The sequence below is a fragment of the Diceros bicornis genome, chromosome 13 (genome assembly GCF_020826845.1).
Source record: "Diceros bicornis minor isolate mBicDic1 chromosome 13, mDicBic1.mat.cur, whole genome shotgun sequence".
NCBI lineage: Eukaryota > Metazoa > Chordata > Mammalia > Perissodactyla > Rhinocerotidae > Diceros > Diceros bicornis.
Genome location: NC_080752.1, coordinates 13,987,648 through 14,012,462, shown reverse-complemented (window position 1 = coordinate 14,012,462; position 24,815 = coordinate 13,987,648). Strand labels below are relative to the sequence as shown.

General features: G+C 39.6%; 1 protein-coding gene across 3 annotated transcripts in view; it reads right to left on the bottom strand.

The window, feature by feature from the left end:
• Positions 1–23,675, bottom strand: part of OSBPL9 (oxysterol binding protein like 9) — a 176,015-nt gene extending 152,340 nt beyond the window's left edge. For 2 of the 3 annotated variants that reach the window (XM_058552392.1, XM_058552393.1), the window contains exon 1: positions 23,549–23,674. In XM_058552392.1, the coding sequence (XP_058408375.1) occupies positions 23,549–23,659 (111 nt within the window). In that variant the 5' untranslated portion in view covers positions 23,660–23,674. Of the gene's footprint in view, positions 1–23,548 lie in introns of all 3 variants that reach the window. The other variant, XM_058552391.1, reaches the window with a different exon arrangement.
• Between the last annotated feature and the right edge of the window lie 1,140 nt (positions 23,676–24,815).

The following is a 24,815-nucleotide window of genomic DNA, read 5'->3' as shown; positions in this document are numbered from 1 at the left end:
TCTTGTCTCCCCAGGCAAGGGAAACAAAAGAACAATAAACAAATAGGACTATATCAAACTAAAAAGCTTCTGCACGGCAAAGGAAATCATCAATAAAATGAAAAGACAACTAACAATTAGGAGAAGATATCTGCAAATCATATAGCTGATAAGAGGCTAATATCCAAAATATAAAAAGAACTCATACAACTCAACAACAAAAAAACAAAAAACCCAATCAAAGAATGGGCAAAGAATCTGAACAGATATTTTTCCAAATAAGATAGACAGATGGCCAACAGGCACACGAAAAGATGTTCAACATCACTAATAATGAGGGAAATGCAAATCAAAACTACAATGAGCTATCACCTCATCCCTGTCAGAATGGCTATCATAAAAAAGACCAGAAACAATAAGTGTTGGAGAGGATGTGGAGAAAAATGAACCCTCATACACTGCTGGTAGGAATGTAAATTGGTACAGCCACTATGGAAAACAGTATGGAAGTTCCTCCAAAAATTAAAAATAGAACTACCATATGATCCAGCTATCCCACTTCTGGTATTTATCCAAAGGACATGAAAACACTAATGAGAAAATTTATATTGCACCCCTATGTTCACTGCAGCATTATTCACAATGGCCAAGACTTGGAAACAATCTAAGTTTCCATCAATGGATAAATGGATAAAGAAGATGTGGTGTATATATATGCAATGGAATACTACTCAGCCATAAAAAAGGTGAAATTGTGCCATTTGTGACAACATGGATAGACCTTGAGAGCATTATGCTAAGCGAAATAAGTCAGACAGAGATTTCACTCATAAGTGGAAGATAAAACCAACAACAACAAGCACACACATAGGTACAGAGACTAGATTGGTGGTTACCAGAGAGGAAAAGGGGAGAGAGGAAGGCAAAAGGGGTAATAGGCCATATGTGTACGGTGACGAATAGTAATGTCTTTGGGTGGTGAACATGTAGTTAACACAGAAATCAAAATATAATGATGTACATCTGAAATTTATATAAAGTTATAAACTAATGTTACCTCAATAAAAAAAAAGAAAGAAAAGAATTTTCCTTTTCTCATGGTAACAAATTTCTGAAAGGGTCACATAGGTCTATCACAAAGCAGAATTTACCTTACCAAAATTGATTTCACAAACTATTCTAGAATATACCTTTTTAGGCTCTCTTAATGTGAGGGACACTTGTATCCATAGAGATTCATACCATCTCTCTCACTCCAAACCCATCCACCACTACACACACTCCCAATGACCACTTTAGGGAAAAGGACAAAAAGCCCAGCAGACTAACAAAAAGTACAAATCATATTACATATTATTGATATGCTAGTTAAAAGTAAACAGACTTCACCCTAGATACAAATCACATTGCCTGGTTACAATCTCTGCAGTTCATCAGGAAGTTACCAACAAAGGCCCTATTAAACAACAATTACCAATTACGTGCCACATAATGACAGTTTGGTCACCCGAAGGACAGTATATATGTTGGTCCCATAAGATTAGTACCATATAGCCTAGGTGTGTAGTAAGCTATACCATATCTAGGTTTGTGTAAGTACACTCTATGATGTTTGCACAACGACGAAATCACCTAACAATGCTGTTCTCAGAATGTATCGCTGTCATTAAGTGATGCATGACTATAAATAGAAAATAATGTAATTTCAACCTTAAGTTGTTTTAAAATGCCTTGTTTACAGGTCAATAATCACTGAAAGACGCTATTGAATTTTATTTTTCAGTAAACCTTCTGGTCTATTATCCTGCAGAGGGAAGGGGGAGAAATTTTTCTTTCACCTGAGAATTACAGAATCATGCAAAAATTGTTATATAACATGAGATTTGAAATTGGTACGAAATGAGTATTTGGAAACTGGTCTAATTAAAAAAAAAAAAAAAGACCTCAAGTCAGGCATGAGGACAATGACCTGTGTTCTCAAAAGAACAGCACATAATAATCTTAATTCATAGAGTGGTCTACCTTCTCTGTCCTTTTCTTAAATCCTTAGGAAAAGGTTATTTTAAGGACACTGAGAACTACTGAGCTCAATGTCAGTCAAATCTGCTTAATGTATAATTGCTTCTCACAGAAGGGTTAACAGTCTAGTAGGGTCTCTGAATTGTTACACTCTGGATATATTTTATTACTTCAGCTGAACTTCTGTATACCACATAAGAAACATCTTCTGGGGCCGGCCCCGTGGCTTAGCGGTTAAGTGTGCATGCTCCGCTACTGGCGGCCCAGGTTCGGATCCCAGGCGGACACCGAAACACCGCTTCTCCGGCCATGCTGAGGAGGCGTCCCACATACAGCAACTAGAAGGATGTGCAGCTATGGCATACAACTATCTACTGGGGCTTTAGGGAAGAAAAAGGAGGAGGATTGGCAATAGATGTTAGCTCAGAGCCGGTCTTCCTCAGCAAAAAGAGGAGGATTAGCATGGATGTTAGCTCAGGGCTGATCTTCCTCTCACACACACACACACACACACACACACACACACACACAAAAGAAACATCTTCTGAAGAGATAGCTAAATACATTTCAAAGTAATTTAAATTGAGAACAGCTCAAAATATTCTCCATTTAGGCTTCTAAGTCTATAGATACATTCATGTGAAATCTCTCTTTAAATGTACAAAATTGTTTCAATCCCCTAAGCATATGCTTTAAAAAAAATTTTTTTTAATAAGTACAATTTCTAGGGGCCAGCACGGTGGCGCAGCAGTTAAGTGCGCTTAACCACTGCGGCAGCCCAGGGTTCGCAGGTTCAGATCCTGGGCACTCACCAAGGCACCACTTGTCAAGCCATGCTGTGGCGGTGCCCCACATAAAGTGGAGGAAGATGGGCACAGATGTTAGCCCAGGGCCGATCTTCCTCAGCAAAAAGAGGGGGGTTGGCATCGGATGTTAGCTCAGGGCTGGTCTTCCTCACACAAAAAAAAAAGTACAATTTCTAGAAGAAATTACTAAAATAAAAGTATACTCAGAGATATGCAACTTATATTGTCCTATAAACAGTACAATTTAATGAAATAACATGGACTGTGGAGTGAGAGAGACAAGATTTTGAATTCCAGCCCTGCGAACATGCTAGCAGTGTGACGTTGGCCAAGTCACTTAAGTTCCCTGAGCTGTTGTTTCCTCATTTGTAAAATTGAGATATTACTTATTCTCGTAGGATCATTAAAGTACTGAGCTAATACAAGTAAATCATTTAGCATAGCACTTGGCACATAAAAGGCACAAGATTCACACCCCTTCCTTGCTTCTACCTTAAATATAGCAAACAGAGAGCTGCAATCATTTTCTCTAAACCTAAGCTAATCCAATTCCCATCGGACCATACTTTCCTTCAGACATGTCTCCTACCATCAACTCAGTTCCGCCTACACACACTACACACACACACACTCTATTTAGCAATAATACATAGACAGCCCCTACAAAATCCAAATAAGCAACAAAATAAAAAACATATATTTTCCCTCCTTCGTGCTCAGACACTTCCTCTGCAGACCCTTTCTCAATCAAGCTCCTATGCCCAGGTACAACTTACTGCGTTCTCCTCAATTTATGGATGTTGCTATTGCACTATTTATTATACTGTATTATAGTTATTTGTATATCTGTTTTTCTTGTCACAGTGGATTTAATTATCTTTGTATTACTATTTTTCCCACCCTATCTTCCAGAACCTAATTAATACCTGGGACCTGGAAGGTATTAGGTAAATGTCTGCTGAATGAATAGCCCCAGCCTCCTCTCCCAGGCACCCAGCACATTCAACAAACATAATTCACTCGAAAAATGCCCATTTATTCCCAATTCAGGCTACTCAACAATTCCGAGTGAGACCGCGGAAACATTCTTCCCATTTCTGATACTTTTCCCTCTCCTTTAAACAAATTTTTACAATTGCATTTAAAAATATCACCATAAAACAATTAGAGGGCAATAATAATCTCTAATAATGGCAGATAAGCACCAAATCAAATAAACTTAGCACCAAAGTAACCATTTAATTGTATCTTAATTATAACTAATTGAATCCCCAATAGGACTATATAAGCTTTTATCTGCTCAGTATATTCCTAGCATTTACTTAGTATTCAAAAGTATCTTAAATTAATGAATTAAATCTCAAAATCACAAAATCTAGCTTGGTGCTGGTACATAGTGTCATCAATGAAAACCTGTTTAATTGGAAATATAACTATGGATTTACTCTGCTTCACAAAGCAAATGCATCTGGAAAAGTTTTACACAAACACATATTCAAAATTCACTAGGGAAGATTAGCTTGCTATTTCAGCTAATTCTACAAGCCTCCCCAAACATGTTATATAAAGACACTTTGGGGGCCGGCCCAGTGGCGCAAGCGGTTAAGTGCGTGTGCTCCGCTTCGGCGGCCCGGGGTTCGCAGGTTCGGATCCCGGGCGCACGCCAACGCACCGCTTGTCGGTCCATGCTGTGGCAGTCGACCCATATAAAGGGGAGGAAGATGGGCATGGATGTCAGCCCAGGGTCAGTCTTCCTCAGCAAAAAGAGGAGTATTGGCAGATGTTAGCTCAGGGCCGATCTTCCTCACACACACACAAAAAAAGACAAATTTTTATTTGAATGTTAACTTAACTTTGCTTAAAATAAAATAAATCTGTATTCAAGATCAAGTGAGGGCCGGCCCCGTGGCTTAGCGGTTAAGTGCGCACGCTCCGCTACTGGCGGCCTGGGTTCGATCCCGGGCGCGCACCGACGCACCGCTTCTCCGGCCATGCTGAGGCCACGTCCCACATACAGCAACTAGAAGGATGTGCAACTATGACATGCAACTATCTACTAGGGCTTTGGGGGAAAAATAAATAAATAAAATTATTTAAAAAACAAAAAAGATCAAGTGAGAGTCTCATCTCTGAATATCTCATGCTGAATATCTTACAGCTAAAAATGAATTCTCCTTCTGAACTTTTAAACACATAGTACTCCAACCTCCCTTTCTTAAGGTACGTATTACTTCTATCTTGTATGAAAATAATGTATGTGCGGGGGCCGCCCGGTGGCGCGAGCAGTTGAGTGCTTGCGCTCAGCTGTGGCGGCCCGGGGTTCGCTGGTTCGGATCCCGGGCGCACACCAACGCACTGCTTGGCAAGCCATGCTGTGGCAGCATCCCATATATAGTGGAGGAAGATGGGCATGGATGTTGGCCCAGGGCCAGTCTTTCTCAGCAAAAAAAAGAGGAGGATTTGCAGATGTTAGCACAGGGCTGATCTCCTCACAAAAAAAAAAAAAAGAAAATAATGGATGTGCATGCCTCATCACTTCTCTTGGAGGGCAAGGTTTCTGGTTTATCCTTGTGCCTTCTCCCACCCAACACCACTGCTACACCTTTGCAAAGAATAAACATTTAATAAATTGATGTTAGAAGACATGTGGACAATGAACGTGGATAAATGTCAAAATGTTCTCCCTCCTTTCAACATAAATGTAAACACTACTTCAGTATTGAGTCACATGTTAGTTCACTCCCAACAGCACAAGAGGTTGTGCTCCTAGTTAGTGTTGCACCTTGGACCAGACACTCCCGGAACACAGGTGGTCAATCTGATAGACAAAACTAACCTATAAAGACAGAAATCACAAGAGGCTGTGGCTCTAGGGCGTGGGATGGACAGGAAAGGGACAGGAGGGAATTCTGCAGGATGACAGCAATGCTCTATATTTTGATTGAGATACTAGTAACAAGGGAATAAACAAATGTCAAAACTCATCTAACTGTACACCTGCAATCTGTGTTTTTTACTGAATGTAATTATATCTCAATAAAAGTAAATAAATAAATAGTACTTGCCAGAATTCCACACAGATACACTGCTTACAACAATTATGAAATGGGAAATGACAACAGTAACACCCCCTGTTGTCTCCTTCCTATTTGAGACAGCACCTGAACCATCCTGATAGTATTTAATGTACCAGAAAACCTTCACTAGTTAATACCTTGTGGGAACTCAATAGCCCAAAATGCCATCATGCTGCTGGAAAACTACACCAACAAAAGCTTTGAGGAGTCACAGACCCACAATAATGAAGGAATTTTCCCCATTATTCATCCCTCAAGATATCTATGATAACTCCCTCATCTCCCACTCCCCACCCCCATTATAGAGGCCCTCACTTTGAGCAGCAGATTTAGTGTCTATTTATACTACAGATAAAGCCTTAGGAAAGTATACTGAATCAGTACACAAGGTAACAGTGATATTAGAGGTCTCTCCAAGATCCTGGGAAGACAGTTGACTTCCTTTAGAGAAAACAGACATATATTAGAACAGGGATATATACAACATCGTCTTTAGGAGCTGGGACAGCCTGGAGTTCATTATAGTAATTATGACTAATTATACTAAGTATCAGAAAGTATTAATAGTAATAGAACTAGAGTAAGAAGGCCAGAACTAGAACCACAAGGCCAGAATAGAAGTTTTGCTGACTGCAAGATCAGACCTGTTCAATACTCGTAACAGGTGTGTCTGTAATACGGAGGTACTGCATCTTGATATCAATGTCTGATGTCATTAAATATCTATAACACATAACTCCCTTCGGTCTGCTTCTGCTCATAAATTTTGCATCCCATATAGCTTGCTTTCAGAGAGTATATCTACTAATCAGATAGCCTAACTACACAGCTTCCTTAACAGTTATATTTCTGGTTATGAATTAATAAATTGGAACACTAGTTTATATAATAGTGACCACAATGTACATTTAGTAAATATTATTATGTCAAACACTGTCATAAACGTTAGCTTTGTTAATGTTAATAAACATTTACTGAGCACTTAAATGCCAGCCACTGTGCTAGTGCTTTTTTTTTTTTATTTTATTTATTTATTTTTTTTTCCCCCAACGCCCCAGTAGATAGCTGTATGTCATAGCTGCACATCCTTCTAGTTGCTGTATATGGGACACGGCCTCAGCATGGCCGGAGAAGCAGTGCATCGGTGCGCGCCCGGGATCCGAACCCCGGGCCCCCAGCAGCGGAGCTTGCGCACTTAACCGCTAAGCCACAGGGCCGGCCCAAGTGTGCTAGTGCTTTAAATACAATTTTATTTAATTCTCGCATCAATCTTATGCTATAGGTTCTTTTATTATACCCATTTTATAACTGAAGAATCAAAAACTCAGAAAGGTTTAAGTAACTTGCCGATGGACTCACAGATAACAAGTGGGAGAGATAGGATTCCAATCCAGGTCTGACTCCAAAGGCCATGCATTTCTACCACAGTTACTATAAGTCTGGCTAATTTAAGTCTTCCTTCAAAATTATTCTGAGCCACAAAGGCTGTGTCAAATCAGCGATCCTTGTGAATTCAACAGTATAAATGTCACCCTATAAAGCCTTGCAGCAGTGCCTCAGAGGGTGGTACTCACAATTTTAGATAAGTAATATACATATAGTACATAAACTGTGCCATACCTGCAGGTGGGTCTGGGCTATCAAGTATTTAATTAATTTCACAATCAAGCACATTAATATTTCTGTAGTACAACATATATTTACACTAAGTATGATAAAGACTATAAACAGTCACATAATTCAAGACAGTCTTGGGGCCGGCCCCGTGGCTTAGCAGTTAAGTGTGCGCGCTCTGCTACTGGCGGCCCGAGTTCTGATCCCGGCCATGCACCAATGCACTGCTTGTCCGGCCACGCTGAGGCGGCGTCCCATATACAGCAACTAGAAGGATGTGTAACCATGACATACAACTATCTACTGGGGCTTTGGGGAGAAAAAGGGAAAAAAAAAAGGAGGAGGATTGGCAATAGATGTTAGCTCAGGGCCGGTCTTCCTCAGCAAAAAAAAAAAAAAAAAAGAGGAGGATTGGCATGGATGTTAGCTCAGGGCTGATCTTCCTCACAAAAAAAAAAAAAAAAGGCAGTCTTTACTTCCAAATGAGAATATAATAAATTCAGGAAAATATTTTTGGAATTCAGAGATTGAGGAATTTTAGAATCACGGGTAAAGGATTGTGGACTTATATTTTGATCTGGTGACCTATTACAGTGGAAAGTCCCAGGTCTTTCACTATTTCTTAAAAAGGACAATTTTATCTTGAAGTCAGAATTTCAGGCCAACAGATCAGTGAAGAAAACCACTTTCACAGGTTTTAATTAAGCACAACTATGATGACTTGGGGTTTTCGCATCCTTTTTAAAGTTAAATATTAAATACTAAATAGTAGCCTAAGTTCTGTAAGTGACTTAAAGCATGTTAATACATGCTGGATCTCAATGTAGATTTTCTATTTTTGTTTTGTTTCTCAAATACTGCCCAAAATACTAAATAATGATTAATGTTACTTTCACAAAAAATGATTGATGGGGGAAATGATGGGGGCGTGTTAAACTCCAGGTGGTTTGTGCTGTATATGAGTACTTCTCCCACCAAACTGTGCAGTGATAATCCATTATCATCACTCAACTTCACTTCTCTATCAAAAATTGCCCAAAGATGTTTTTCCTTAATTGGAAAAGACTAAGTCAGGGCCCAAAATAGTAAGATCATGAAAAGATGAACAAGAAGACGAGCACTACAAAAATTTAAAGATGGGAAAATTTGTACAACACACAGAATAATCTAGCTAGCAAGAACAATAGCCAGAACCATGGAATTTTGGATTTTTAGTCCTAATTCTAAGACTCATGCTACATGTCCCAATTTAGAATGAAGCTATGCTCCAAAAGCTCCTTGTTCAAATTTGGAGTTTGGGACTCAGAACAAATTTTTGCAAAGAAACTGCTGAAAAATGGTTTCCAGGTTAGGTAGGAAAAGCACTTGAAATACAGTATGTGAATATCAAAAGATGGGGGGAAATTGTTATAAATTCAAACATTGCCTAAGAAATGATTTTCTTAAAGAATTTCTCCTAGATGTTGGTGCTTAAGGGAAAGCACAATTATGAAAGAGAATAAGGAAGTAGGTCAAGAATTGAAGAGCTACGCCAAAGGACTTATGAAACTTTCAAGGACTTGAGAAGTTAATGGTCTGCAATAAACATATTTTACTTTTATAATCAGGAAAAAATACTTTTAAAAAAGGCAATTTAAGGAGGCAGCCCAGTGAGGCAAGCAGTTAAGTGCGCGCGCTCTGCTGCGGCGGCCTGGAGTTCGCCGGTTCGGATCCCAGGCGTGCACCGACGCACCACTTGGCAAGCCATGCAGTGGCAGCGTCCCATATAAAGTGGAGGAAGATGGGCACGGATGTTAGCCCAGGGCCAGTCTTCCTCAGCAAAAAAAAAAAAAAAAGAGGATTGGCAGATGTTAGCACAGGGCTGATCTCCTCACAGGAAAAAAAAAAAAAAAAGGCAATTTAAAAACATTCATTCTTTATCAGGTCTAATTTTACTTCAAAATTTATGGGTTTCCAAAAAAAATGAAGGCAGAGGAGTTAACATGCAAGCACAAATGATGGGTTAGCCACACAGGATGTCACCTATCAGAAATTTACACTTACTCCTCTTCTGAGTGACAAAAATTTCAAAATAGAATTATCTTCGAGAATTTACCACTACTTTTTTCATGAATATAACAAACTTATCACTCAACAAATTCTAATTTGTCTAATCAGTATCTGCTCTCCCTCCCCTTGCCCCAACCTAGTAGGCTTTCCGTGAACTGGAATAGGAGGGAGAGTCTTGTTTACCTTTGGCATTTCATTAGGGATGATCTAAATCCCCATCTTATGTCTTAGATGTAAAAGGATTCAGTACTTTTTAATGATTAATCAATACAGTTTGCATTTTAGAAGGGCTATGTAGAAGTTTACGTCATTGTGATAATGATATAAATTATGTATCACCTGTCAGCAGACTAGTGATAACCTGGGCTTATCATCATTTTAAAATATCACTGCTCATGTAATTCCGTATCCTCCAACAGAAAGAACATTCTATTTGGAGTTAGAGGACTTGATCATGCACATAGAAACTACTGTGCGATTTCTTAAGTCTAAATTTCTTCATGTGTCATGGAAATAATATTAACTACTTCACACTGTTGTTCATTTCATAAATATTTACTGAATAGTCACTAAGTGCCAGGCACTGCTGCAGATGCTGGAGATAAAATGACAAATGACAAGAAATTTTCACATATTGAGGTATATGGGGAAGCTATTCTGATTCAAAACAACTCAGCTTGAACTAAAGAAGCCTGACTTATGGCCTATCAAATATACACTGTACATCTGCTTTAACCATTAAAGTAAAGAATGCATTAAACATTGTCTCAGAGTAAAAGAATGCACTCTTTTAAGACAAGAACGAATACTTCCAGTATCTGCAAGAGTAGCATCAGTACTCCTGAAGATAAGTTCCCTTTCCCCAACATCAGGGTACTACTGCTCTGGTAATTTGCAACTGAATACCTCTTTGAAACTTTGGTGAATATGTATCCTGGGTGTGTTTTAAAAAGGTATAAAACTGTTCTTTGTTCTAAAAAAGGTATAAAACTGTACAAAAAACCAAGCTTCTCCAGAACACTTTCTTCCTCTGTGGAGACTGCCTTCCCGGATTATAGTCCTCAACCTGGCTCAAGTAAAGGTCACCTTATCTCTCTTATCTATAGAATGGTTATTGCTTATTTGCCCCACCACAAGTAAAGTACATTCCAGAGGAGAGAAAGAGACAATAAACAAGAAAAACAGAATAATTTCAGCAGCTAACAATAAATGCCATGAAAAAATAAAACAAGATCTTTGTAATAGTAAAGTGACTGACAGTGAGATCTACTTTAGACAACTTCTTACAGAAAGGCTTCTCTGAGCAGTGACATCTGAATGAAGATCTGTATAATGAAGGAATCCGCCCTGCTACACACCTGGGGAAATAACAGTCCAAGAAGCCAGAAAACATATGCAAAGACCCTGAGGCAGGAACAAGTTTGAGTTGCTCTACAAACAGAAAAAAAAGCTAGAGTGGATAGAAAGTGGTGAGCAAAGAGAGTACTGTAGAAAGGTCAATGGAGGCAGACACAGAGCACCTGTAAGTTATAGTAAAGGGTTTGGATTTTTTTCCTGAAGTCACTAGAGAATATTAAGCAGGGGAGTAAACATGCTCTGTTTTTTTTTCTTTTGTTTAAAGATCATTTGGGCTGCTGATAGAAAAATGGATTTCAGAGAGCAAAAATGGAAACAAAGGGAACAGTTACAAGGTTTTTGCAACAGATCAAGTGAGACATGATGGTAGTTCATATGCTACAGTGGTAGGATAAATGGAAGAGGTTGTGGGGCTTAATGAGGTGATACATTTGACAATATTAGGAAATACCTAGAACAATGATTAACATATAGTAAAGGCTTGTGGCAGATTGTATTTTCCAAAAATGGCCTACAATAATGTTTCTCATCCCACAAGCTCTTCTAGAACTTCGCCACTCCCTCATTAAGAAGTGGAGCCTTTTGTCTGTGGTGGGTCTTTGAAACTGCCTTAACTCAATAAACTGAGTACAACCCAGCTGAGCAGAATTATGGTAGATAATACAGATTATTGTAGCTTCTCTTCCAGCATCACAACAGCATAGGAATATTAATCTCCCAAAGCCACATGACTGAGATCTCATTAAGTAAGGATGAAGGAAAAATGATATCCTCTGTTCATTTTGATACTTGAAGAAATGTAATACAAAATTATATAGAAAAATTTTAATAAAATGCTATTAGGTTGTAGAATATCAAGTATAAAATGATTCCGTTTGTATAAAATATACATACATATTTAAGCATAAAGAGTTGTTAGGAAAGCTATTCTCCAAAACACAGAGAGTGGGATTTCAGATGAGACCTTTCTTCCTTCTACTGTAGATATTTTTCACTATTCTTTCAATTTTTTAAAATTGAGAGTGTGTCATCATTTCTTCAAGAACAATAAAACTATTCTTTTAAAGCTTTAAAAGAAAGAGCAATCAATGTCATCAAATTCTGCAGAGACGGCGCTATTAAAATTAAGAGCGAAAAAGCACCCACTGGGTTTAGCAACAAAACTATCATTGGAGACCTTTGCTAGGATTTTCAGTAAAATCTGGAGGTAAAAAAGACTGCTTAGAGTAAATGCAAGATGGATGAATCAGACAGACAGTGTAGAAAACTCTTTTAATAGGTTTACTTATCTTGAAGAAGAGAGGTTAGGATGGTATTTCCAGGGAGACACAAAATTAGTAGAGACATTTTTCAACTCAGGAGAGAGATAACCATGTTAATTTGTTAACAAATAAGTCAGTAGATCTTAAAATCCATATGGAAATTCAAGGGACTCAGAATAGCCAAAACAATCTTGAAAAAGATCAAAGCTGAAGGACTTACACTTCCCAATTTCAAAACTTACCAAAGCTACAGTAAATGAAACAGTGTGACACTGGCATAAAGACAGACATAAAGATCAACAGAATAGAATTGAGAATCCAGAAATAAATTCTCACTTTTATGGTCGATTGATTTTCAACAAGGTGCCAAGATGATTCAACGGAGAAAGAACAGCTTTTTCAATATATGGTACTAGAATAACTGGTTATCCACATGCAAAAGAATAATAAAAATAATAAAGAATGTAAAATTTAAAAAAAGAATAATGTGACTGTTAGCCAACACCATATACAAAAATTAATTCAAAATAGATCACAGACCTAAACATAAGAGCTAAAACTATTAAACTCTTAGAAGAAAACATAAGTATAAAACTCTGTGCCCTTAGATTAAGCAATGGTTTTTCAGATGTCACCAAAAGCACAAGCAACAAAAAACGATAAATTAAAAATTTTTGTGGGGACTGGCCCAGTGGCGTAGCAGTTAAGTTCACGCATTCCACTTCAGCGGCCCGGGGTTCGCCAGTTCGGATCCTGGGCATGGACCTACTCACCGCTCATCAAGCCATGCTGAGGTGGTGTGCCACACAGAAGAGCTAGAACTCTACAACTATGATACACAACTATGTACTGGGGCTTTGGAGAGAAAAAATAGAAAAAGAGAAAGATAGGCAACAGATGTTAGCACAGGGCCAACATGTCTCAAAAAAAAAAAAATTAAAAAAAAATTTTTGTGCCTCAAAGGACATCATCAAGAAAGTAAAAAGACAACCCACAGAAAGGGAGAAAATATTTGCAAATCATGTATCCAAATAAGGAACCTGTATCTAGAATACATAAAAAATTCTTACAACTCAAGAATTTGTCTCTTAAAAAAGACAAATAACCCAATTTAAAAATGGGCAAAGGATCTGAACAGATATTTCTCCACAGAAGATATATAAATGGCCAATAAGCACATGAAAAGATGCTCAACTTCAACAGCTATCAGGGAAGCACAAATCAAAACCGTAATAAGATACTACTGCACACGCACTAGGATGGCTATAATCAAAATCATAGATAATAACAAACGTTGGCAAGGATGTCAAGAAATCGGAACCCTTGTACCTCTACTGGGAATGCAAAACAGCGCAGCTGCTTTGGAAAACAGTCTGGCAGCTCCTCAAAGGTTAAATAAACATACAATTACCATATGACCCAGCAATCCCACTCCTAGATATATAACCAAGAGAAATGAAACCATATGTCCACACCAAAATTTATGTACACAAATGTTCATAGTAGCATTAGCCATAACAGCCAAAAAGTGGAAACAACTCAAATGTCTATTAACTGGTGAATGGATAAACAAAACATGGAATATGCATACAATGGACTATTCAGCAATAAAAAGTACTGATTTGTGCCATACAATATGGATGAACCTTGAAGACATTATGCTAAATGAAAGAAGCCATATCAGCATTGTTTAGGGGCTGGCCCTGTGGCATAGTGGTTAAGTGTGCGCGCTCCGCTGCTGGCGGCCCGGGGTTCGGATCCCAGGCGCGCACCGAGGCACCGCTTGTCAGGCCATGCTGTGGTGGCGTCCCACATCAAGTGGAGGAAGATGGGCACGGATGTTACCTCAGGGCCAGTCTTCCTCAGCAAAAAAGAGGAGGATTGGCATGGACGTTAGGTCAGGGCTGATCTTCCTCACACACACAACAAAAATGAATTGTTTAAAGAACACTTTTATAATATGATTCTATTTTTATAAAATGCCCAAATAGGTAAATCTATAGAGACTGAAAGTAGATTAGTAGTTGCCTAGGGCTGGAGGTGAAATATTGGGGAGTGATTGTTAACGAAAACAGGGTTTCTTTGGGGGAATGATGAAAATTTTCTAAAACTGATTGTGGAGATGGTTACACAGTTCTGTGAATATACTACTAAAAACTATTGAAATGTATCCTTCAAATACATGGTAAGTGACTTATATCTCAATAAAACTGTTATATATAAAAAAAGAATGAAAAGAAACAGGCAACCCAAATATTTCCTAAAAATTTCCATATAAAATGTTTACAATTAAGATGTTTAGTTGTTATATTGCAAAATCAATATTCTTAAAATAAACAAACAACAAAAGTTCGTACATAGAAAGGAAGAAGTTGAAGATAGAGAGGGAGGAGAGAAAGCAGATAAAGGAGAAAATCTATAGACTGAGTCCTTGAAAAAATCTGTGAGCAGATGGAATCCAGAACACCCAAGGATTAACTCTTCCACCATGATGGGGAAGGATGCAGACAAGGACAGGCAGGAAAGTAGATATACTAACAGGTGGGGGTACAAGGAGTTGAGGAGTTCCCACCAAAGGGACTCTGTTGTCTCTGGGAAGCAAGGCATCCATGAGTGATGTAAGAAAGAGGAGGATTGAGAGATTGCAGAGATAGCTGCCAGCGACAAGCAAGTATTCACCCACATTTTATTTACCCATCTGTGCCATAATAGTAATACCAAAACAAAATAGAAGAAATGAAATAAGTGGACAATCTTAGCATAAAGGCTTAATGTGAACAAAACTCCAGGAAATAGAAAATTAATTTTCATAATAATCTTAACACTGTCATGAGAATGGGAAAAAATTGTGACTACCTCAAAACACTTTCCTTGAATATGATTCCTTTTATATGATTCCTTTTATATGATTCCATGTACCATGTAAACTTAACTTTTGCAAAAAAAAAGTAAATTCTTTTTTTTTTTAAGGCAGTTCAAACTAGTCTAAGAAGATAATCCTTTACAATAAAGTAAATGTGGGGCCAGCCCCATGGCTTAGCGGTTAAGTGCGCGCGCTCCGCTGCTGGCGGCCCGGGGTTCGGATCCCGGGCGCGCACCAACACACCGCTTCTCCGGCCATGCTGAGGCCACGTCCCACATACAGCAACTAGAAGGCTGTGCAGCTATGACATACAACTATCTACTGGGGCTTTGGGGGGGGGGGAATAAATAAATAAATAAATCTTTACAATAAAGTAAATGAAAAGGAAAACAATTGATTGGGCTGGCCATTTGTTTTCCTCTATAAGCAGTAAAAAGAATTAACCCTTAATCTAAATCACTTGTGCATTGTTCTAGCTTTGCCTGGAATTACATAACTATTTAAAATCTAATCCTACGACAACTGTCTCATATAGGAGCGGCATATATAAGAACAACGCCACTTTTCGTCCTTCCACAAATTATTACCATCAACAAACTCGCTTGCAACAGAGCAAGAACTGACTGCTTGTCTGATATAACACACTAAAGCAAAAGATCCCACACAGTTCTACAGGCTCTGGATGATTAAATAAAAGCCACCGTTGTTAACAAAAACTCAATCAGGTTTTACACAAACCATGGAAACATATGTATTTGCTATTAGTATATTATGCAAAACTTACAAGGCTGTATAAGCAGCAATTCCAAAATAGCCTTCTGCATCTCATCTCCAAGCCTAGTTTGAAGGGCCTTGGACATTCCTTTCACTACAAGAACAATGTGCCACATTGTAGGGCTTGAAGGTTACAATGTTCAGTACTGCCATCAAGGAGTTGACAAGCTTGCTGTACAGATAAAGAATGTACTAGAGATACGGCTAGATAATTATAACAGATGTAAAATGATTAAATGCTCAAAAGAATTATAGTGCAAGGCTCAAGAGTATTAGAACAGGGAAAAATCAAGACCGACTAAAGAATTCAAGGAAAGCAAAAGATATAAAATTTCCACATGCTTCTTGCTGCTGATTCCATTTTAGGAGGTTTGTTTGTTTTCTTTTCAGGGCATTTAGATTAGATACAATTTTTCTTTTGTTCCTTTTACCATTCTAAGTCTACTTTATTAGATTTGGACTATTAATATGTACCATGTAAACAATAAAAATCACATTTAATATATTCAAGAACAGTTTATTTAGAAAACTACAAATTCACTTTTAATTGTTTGATGGGAGTGGTGCTGATATCTTTCTAGGAGAATCTGAGACTACCTCTTTTACATCTTTGCAAAAGAAATACATACACTTAAGCTCTTCAAAAACCTAAAATCTACGAATTAGATGGCAGATTTTTGATAATCTTCTAGACATTGTTAAGGATTGCCAAATAATAAACATGTTTTGACTACCATTGTGAAATGTAAAGTCATTATGAGTCTCTTCCAGTCAGCATTTAATAGCAAAGAACATCTTATTTCTCTAATGATTCCTTTTACAAAGAATACCTTAAGTGACCCTGGTAATTTACTAATTCACTGTTTCTTTCTCTCCAAAATGTTACAAAAACAATACAAAGCAAGAAAGCCAGTTAAACATCTATGTGTAGTGACTAAATCATATTTTATAATTTCAATTAGTTCCTCATACAACCTGATCAACGTTTAACATGTCCCTAGTTACTCCTTTTTCCAGTTCCCAAGGCCATTGATCTAAAACACCTCTTAAGTCCTGATTCTGCCCTAATTTTTAACATGGACCTTGCTTCCCATCCCTACAACATTTAAGCATACTCGTATCTTAGAAGCCTTTCCCCTCAATTCCATATCCCTCTCTGCCTCTTTCACAACAAAACATCTTGAGTAATCTACACTCACTTTCTCTACTTTTCACCTCCTATTTACTCTTCTTTTTTTTTTTTTTTTTTGGTGAGGAAGATCAGCCCTGAGCTAACATCCATGTCAATCTTCCTCTTTTTGCTGAGGACGACTGGCCCTGGGCTAACATCTGTGCCCATCTTCCTCCACTTTATATGGGACGCTGCCACAGCATGGCTTGACAAACGGTGCGTTGGTGTGCGCCCAGGATCTGAACCCAGGCTGCCAGCAGCAGAGCTAACGCACTTAACTGCTACGCCGGCCCCGTCCTATTTACTCTTCAAACCACTCCAATATGCCTTCCACACCCACTACTCCATAGAAACTGCTCTCACTAAGGGCATCAATAATGTGCAAATTGATCAATCCAATGGATATTTCTAAGATTTAAGATCTATTCAATCCTCTCAACAGTATTCGAGCCAACTCACTATTCCCACCTTGACTGCCACATTCTTCTGCTTTTTCTCTTATACTATCTCTGGCTGTCTCTTTTCACTCTCTTGTACAGGCTTTTTTCTCTGCCAATTCCTTAAATGTGATTGTGGTGGTTTAAAATCTGTCCAGAAATGCTTTGACACTCCTTTCAAAAGGTAGAGCCTAATTCCCCTCCCCATCCCCATGAGCATGAGCTGAACTTAATGATGCATTTCTAATGAACAGAAGAAGGCAGAAGCAATGTTCTCAAACGTGGTCATAAAAGGCACTGTACCTTCCTCTCACTTGGATCACTGGGTGAAGCCAGACGCCCTGTCATGATGACACTCGTGGAGCCCAATGGAGAGGCTAGCTGGTGAGGAACTGAGGCTTTCTGCCAACAGCGGTGAGAGTGAGTCATCTTGGAAGCAGATCCTCCAGCTCCAGTCAAGCCTTTCAGATGACTACAACTCTATTCAATGTCTCGACTGCACCTTCACAAGAGACCCTGAGCCAGAACTACCCAGCTACGTCACTCTCAAAGTTCTGAGCCACGGAATCTATCAAATAATAAATGTTTGTTGTTTTAAGTTGCTAAATTTTGGGGTAATTTGTTACAAAGCAATAGATAACTAATCCAAAGGTGTTTCTCAGCTTCCTATCCAAAGCTCTCTATTATTCTCACTCATTCTCTTAACTCTCCTTATGTGTAAAGCTAATATTTATCTGTAACCCAGATTTTTTCCTAAGTTCCAGACTATATGACATCTTTATGTCAATTTCAACATGTCCCAAAGCAACCACCTTTTTTCTCCCCCAGCTTGTTCTTCCTATCTTCCCTATCATCATTCACCCACGTAAAACCGAAAACCTGGATTTCATCAGAGTCCTCCTTCCCTTTCACTAATATCCAATCAATCACTAAGTCCTGTCAATAAGACCCGATTATTTCTCTGTAAGAATAGTATTCTTTAAAGAATACAAATTTCACCTGACCCTATTGATCAATTTTAAAATCATCGAGAGACAACCAGACATCATGTGCCACTTGACGTAATATGTTCCACGTATGAAGTATTCTTGCCGAAAACAAAACAAAAAAAACCTAAATTTGATTAAGCCTCTAGCTCTAATGATGAGTTTACAGGAAATACAGAGGACAAAGCAACACGTTTAAACATACCACAAGAATGTTACCAGCAAAATCCAGAATGCGGAAAATTCTACAGAACAAATGATCTGGTTTCTTCAACAAATAAATGGCAAATAAAAAAGCAGGGATAGAGGACCCACAGATTAAAAGAGACTCAATTTTATGTGTAGATCTTGTTTGGAATCCTGACTCAAGTAAAACAACTGGTGAGGGAGAGATGTTTGAGACAATCAAGGAAATTGGATATTTGACAATGTTAACAAATTATTATTATTTAGTTGTAATAATGGTATTGTGATAATATTTTTTAAAAGAGAGAGATCTTAACTTTTAGTAATACATACTGAAATATTCACAAATGAAATGATATGGTGGGCCGGCCCCGTGGCTTAGCGGTTGGGTGTGCACGCTCCGCTGCTGGCGGCCCGGGTTCGGATCCCGGGCGCGCACCGACGCACCCCTTCTCCCGCCATGCTGAGGCCGCATCCCACATACAGCAACTAGAAGGATGTATAGCTGTAACATACAACTATCTACTGGGGCTTTGGGGGAAAAATAAATAAAATAAAATAAAAAAGAAATGATATGATGTCTGGAATCTGCTTTAAGATAATCCAATGGGGAAGGAAGAAGTTGATGGGAGTATTAATAAAACAAGACTAGCCACATGTTGATAACAGGACAAGGTGGATGACAGGAATGCATTTTACTATATCCTCTTTTATGTAGGTTTGAAATTTTCTATAATAAAACTTTTTTCTATAATAAAAAGTGCTTACAACACTTAAATAACTTTCCACTGCCCTGGGGGTAAAGTTCAAATTCCTTAGCATGGTTTACCAAGAAAGCGTTTCATTATCTGACCCCTACTTACCTCTCCACCTCATCTCACTGCTGTCCACCTCAACAGCCCAAACTCCAAGACTGACAAGCTCCTTACTCGTCTCATCCGAAAACATGTATTCCCTCTATCTCAAGCAGTTTTCTCTCTCTGCTCACACGGCTAACCACTCTTCATCATTCGGGTCACAGCAAACCTGCTTCTTCTAGGAAACCTTTCCCAACCCTCCAAAACTAAGTCAAGTAACCCACTTATGTACCCCCCAAACATCCTATATCACAGCTTTTACTTGCTGCATCTCCCAGTAGACTCAGTATCATGACAGCATGGACTATTTCCATCTTATTTACCATTTTAACCCCTCTTCCTAGCATATGCCTGGCACACAGTAGGTACTCATTAAACTTTTGATAAATTTACAAAAGGCATGACTTCCACTAACTTTCCAACTTCCCAACTCCTCACATACCTATATCTCCCTCAATTTTCCTTCCTTTCTCATCTTCCTTTGTGATCATGATTCACACAAATGGTTAGCTGTTCACACAGTGTTCCCAAACTTATATCCTTAGCCCTCCCTGAGCATCTCACCTAATAAAATTCAACTAACAAATTTGGTGCTACAATCTAACAGATCTTCATCTCCAGGGCTGATCTATGGCTCTAAATATCTTCTGGACTCAATCTCCTGTTATCTCCCATACACACCTTTACAATAGAGCTGCTCAGAAATTCTCAATATCTTCTTAATACACCTTATGTTCTCAAGCTTCCCAATTTGTGCATGTTTCCCATTGTCTGAAATGCCCTTCTTCTCTTTTACCTTTAAGTCTCAGCTAAAATGTTTCTCTAGTCTTTTCCAGGCAATGTTCCCAAAGCAGTCTATTCTTATTTCTATGTAGAATTTATCACATTGTTTTGAAATTATGTTTAGGTGTCTGCTCTGCTAGACTGTGAGTTCCTAGATGGAAAGGACTCTCTCCTTCATGCTTGCACCTCCAGCATATATAGCACAATGCGTATGACAAAGCTGGCCCTAAATAAATGCTTGCTGAATGAACTACATTATATTGTTTCTGATGATTCAGAGACTGAGCTAGAGCTGAAAAGACTGCCTGAATCTACTTTCCTTAGGAGGTAATCAGTTTCTCTGTTCCTGTATTGAGCAGAATAGTAATATATTAAGCTATTTTTCAAAGTGAAAATTCACGGATTATGAAAATAATTGTAAAGGAAAAAGACCATCCAGGCCCAGAAGACAGGTTTGGGTCTGGGCCCAAACCCAGAGGAGAAAATTCAGGCTGAGGTGAGGTTTGGGTGAAACTACTCGGATCATAGCAATCCCAGTGATCCTAACCTAACCCTGAGGTTATCCCAGTATCAATTCTCAGCACAGGCTGACTCTAAAGCAAGGCCAATCTAGTTTAGTTCAGGGTTTCATGGCCACCCTAGAATAATCTCCAACCACAGAGTCAGAACAAAGCCCAAGTGATTCTGGAAACAAACAAGAGTGACTTGCTATTTACTGCTCTGCTTAAAAGGCTGTGCAGCTAATTCAGATATTCTTCCTGGAAGATGTAGCTCCAAGTTACTAGCCACATGCAAATCATTAAGATGCATCCTCAAATCCTTCCGAATCCTAATGTAATGAAACAGCGTCCAAATGTACAGAATTCGCTGCCAACATTTAACGTGTCTCCTACATTCTCTTTAAGTGAATACCTATCCTTCTCCCATCTTTACTGGACCTCCTCTAACTCGGGACTGGGTATCATTTTATTTTACAGTATTTCTCTGTTGTTTCTCTGCAAGCACATACATTAACACCTAAGAACTAGAAAAGAAAAAAAAACTTCTAAATAGCCATTAATGAGAAATAGATCTCCTTCTGCTGGAAGGATGATGTTTTATGGAGTCCAGTCTCAGAAGGGAGGATAAGTATTAGGAGAGAAAAAAAAAGACGTATATGAAAAACCTGTATTTAGCCAATAAGACAAGGAGAGATTTGTCAAGGTATTCAGAAACTAAAAGGGCAAGGAGACAGAAATAGGAAGAAAAACAGGAAAAAGGAAGATTCTGTCTGGACTAGGAGCTCCCGAGAACCCTAGCTTGGGGCCTCTCCAGTATGGGCACAGAAATTTGGGATTTGTAGAGTAACAATTCTATAGTGCCACTCACTGAAATTACTGCACCTTCAATAGGCTGGAAAGGGTCCATGGGATTTTCTGATTATCACATCTACTGAAGCCCAATATTACTCTTCATTTATCTGAGCCATGAGATTTTATAATTCCCGAGTTTTCAGGATATAATGTTCAGCTGCCTCTCTTTCATGGCTACCTAAAGATAATCTTGAACAATGTGTTTAAATCTCATTCAGGTTTGGTCTTTTTCTCTCCTTTAAAAATTACATAGAGAAAGAAAGGTGGGGCCCACCCCGTGGCTTAGCGGTTAGGTGCTTGCACTCCGCTGCTGGCGGCCCGGGGTTCGGATCCCGGCCACGCACCGCTTCTCCGGATGCTGAGGCTGCGTCCCACATACAGCAACTAGAAGGATGTGCAGCAACGACATACAACTATCTACTGGGGCTTTGGGGGGAAGAAATAAATAAATAAAAATTAAAAAAAAAATCTTAAAAAAAAAAGAAAGGTGATAATTGAAGGATGTTGAAAGTTACACTTTTTACTCCTGCAGGCTTGCCTTTAGTAACCCACAGCTTGCACTTTTCTCCTTCCTGTAGTGAAAGTGAAGTTCAGTGGAAAAAGTCAGAAAGCCAGGAATTTGGAATCCTGATTACATCACATATTGCTAGCTCTGTGATCTTGCGCAAATTATTTAAAAGCCTAGAGCCTCAGATTCCAAAACTGTAAAATGGAGATATAAAAGGGAAATAATGAAAACCTACCTTGCAGAGTTATTGTGAGTAAAATGAATTAAAGGAAACACTAGACTAGAATATAAGCTCCAGAGATGAGGAATGGTGAATGTCTTGATCTCTGTTCTTGATCACATGCACATAGCTGTGCACACACACCAACACACACACACACACCCCTAGCCTAAAGCAATAATAATTAACATAGAGTGGGAGCTCAATAAATAATTTTTAATGAACAAATACCAGTGTCCTCATGTGTTTTATCAACATTAACCCTTCTTCCATAATCACAATTTTTTTCCTTCTGTCTTCTATTATTTTCTAAAGCCGTCAGGACATTCTATTTTGTCCTTTTAAATGGTTTCCTTCCTCTCATTGGCTATTATTAACTATACATTACTCAGACAAAGTACCTTTGGAAGTAATTTTTCTCTCTAATACCACCCACCTTCCATTTCTAATGCGATGGGGGTGAAGAGGAGAATCAGAACGCAAGATTCACAGCAATTCATGGACTTGCCCACGACCACTGGGTCGTGTTTAACGACAGTGAAGCCCTGAACTCAGCCCTCCCCAGAATATAACTTGCAAGAGAGCCCGCACTATCCATTCTCTCTCTCCGCTAACAAGAGACTCCTGTGTAGGAAATCTTCGGCCCTCAAAAGTTAAGGCGTCGCTTCCCGCTGACTAGAGGAGTGCGTCCCTAGACTACGACACTCAACTCGGGCAAACAGGAGGGATTTCGGACGCCTTCGTGTTGCCCGAGGGCCAGTCATCTTTGGACCTGACCAAGCTCGTCTGGCCACTGCCCCAAGAAAGCAGCGCTCTTCAATCCCTGCAGGGAAGCTAAGGGGCGCGGCTGTCTACACGGCTTCGGGGGGACAGTGTCAAGTCCATGACAGCGTGCGGAGACCGCACGGACCGAGCGACCAGACCCTTTAAACCATGACTACCACCACCCTCCCGCACCTACCACCACGCCCGACCCCACCACCGCTTAAAACCCGACCCTAGAAAATAGAAACGGCTCGCCCCCAACTCATAAATCAGACAGCCAGGGCCTGCTTATTGGCTGCGCCAGCATCTCCTTCACCCTCATTGGCTATCTCGGACGTAAAACCCTCCCCAACGAGGGAACACTCTCGTACGGCGGCACCCCCAGCCTAGCAACCTCAACCCGGCTACCGAAAAGCCCGCCCCGCCTTCCACTCGGGGACCGCGACCCCCGAGGCGCTCGGCGCTTTGGCCCCCAAGGACTCACCGTGTAGTAGGAGAGCAGCCCGGCATTGTAGTCCAGCACGAACCAACGGTACTGCCAGCCCTTCATCACGTTAGTCCATTTGCTCAGCGGCCCTTCCATGATGGACGCCATCTTGGGAGCCGCCAGTGACAACAAACGGCCTGACGTCACTCGCCTATAAGAGATTCGGCTTGCGGGGGGTGGGGCCTGCGCGGGCGGGGCGAGGCGGGGAGGGGAGAGGGCGGTGCCAGAGGCTCCTCCTCGAGTGGACTTTCAGACCCACGCCCACCGGTTATCAACCTCAAATGCGCTTTCTTTGGGCCCAAATTGTGTGTAGGACTCCGTGCCAGGGATGTGAGGGATGCAAGTATGAATACTGTTGTTGTTTATTAACATAGATAATTTTACTACCCATGCTGATGCCTTACAGTTCCAAAAGATTTCACATCTGATAATCATGTATGCATTGATTTAGTAAATATTTGCTGTTTTGTGCTATTGGGGATTCAGCAGAGAGACTTCATGAGGTGTAGAGGGGACAGGCAATAAAATAAATAGTAAACTATATAGTGTATTAAAAATTGGTAAGTGCTATGGAGAAAAATTAACCAAGGAAAGAGGCAGAGAGTAGGGGCTGCAATTTTAAACTCCCAAACAGGGAAAGCCTGAAAGAGAAGGTAACTTTTGAGCAAAGATCTAAAGAAAGTGAAGGAGGGAGCCTTGGGGAAGAGCCTTTCAAGGGGAAGGAATAGCAAGGGCAGAGACTGTGAGTCTGGCATGTTGAAGGAACAGCAAGTTCAGTGTGAGTGGTTCAGTGAGCCAGGGAGAAAGTACTAGGAGACAAGGTCAGAGAAGTAAGGGCAGATCAGTTAGAGTGTATAAAGACAATGGAAATATTGTCCTGCTATATCTAGGCACTGTTCAAGGTCCTGGGAATGTAACAGGGAAGGAGCCAGACCCAGGTTCCTTGTTTTTTAAGAGCTTAAATTGGGTGATGGAAAACAAACACTAAACGAGTAAACGAGAAAAATATCTACTACTGATAAATGACTTGCAGAGAACTTTTTAAGTTGATGTAATTGGAAGCCAATGAGTGGCTACTTTAGGTTGGGTGGCCAGGGCAGGGCCCCTCAGGAAATGGCATTTAAATTGAGATGTGAAGGAGAAGAAAGCGCCAGCCATGCAAATATCAAGGTAAAGAGCTAAAAAGAGAACTGGGAAGTGGGGTGGGGCATTAGCTAGAAGTGGTGGTGAGGTCAAGGGAGAGGTTTTCTTTGTCTGTCTTCTT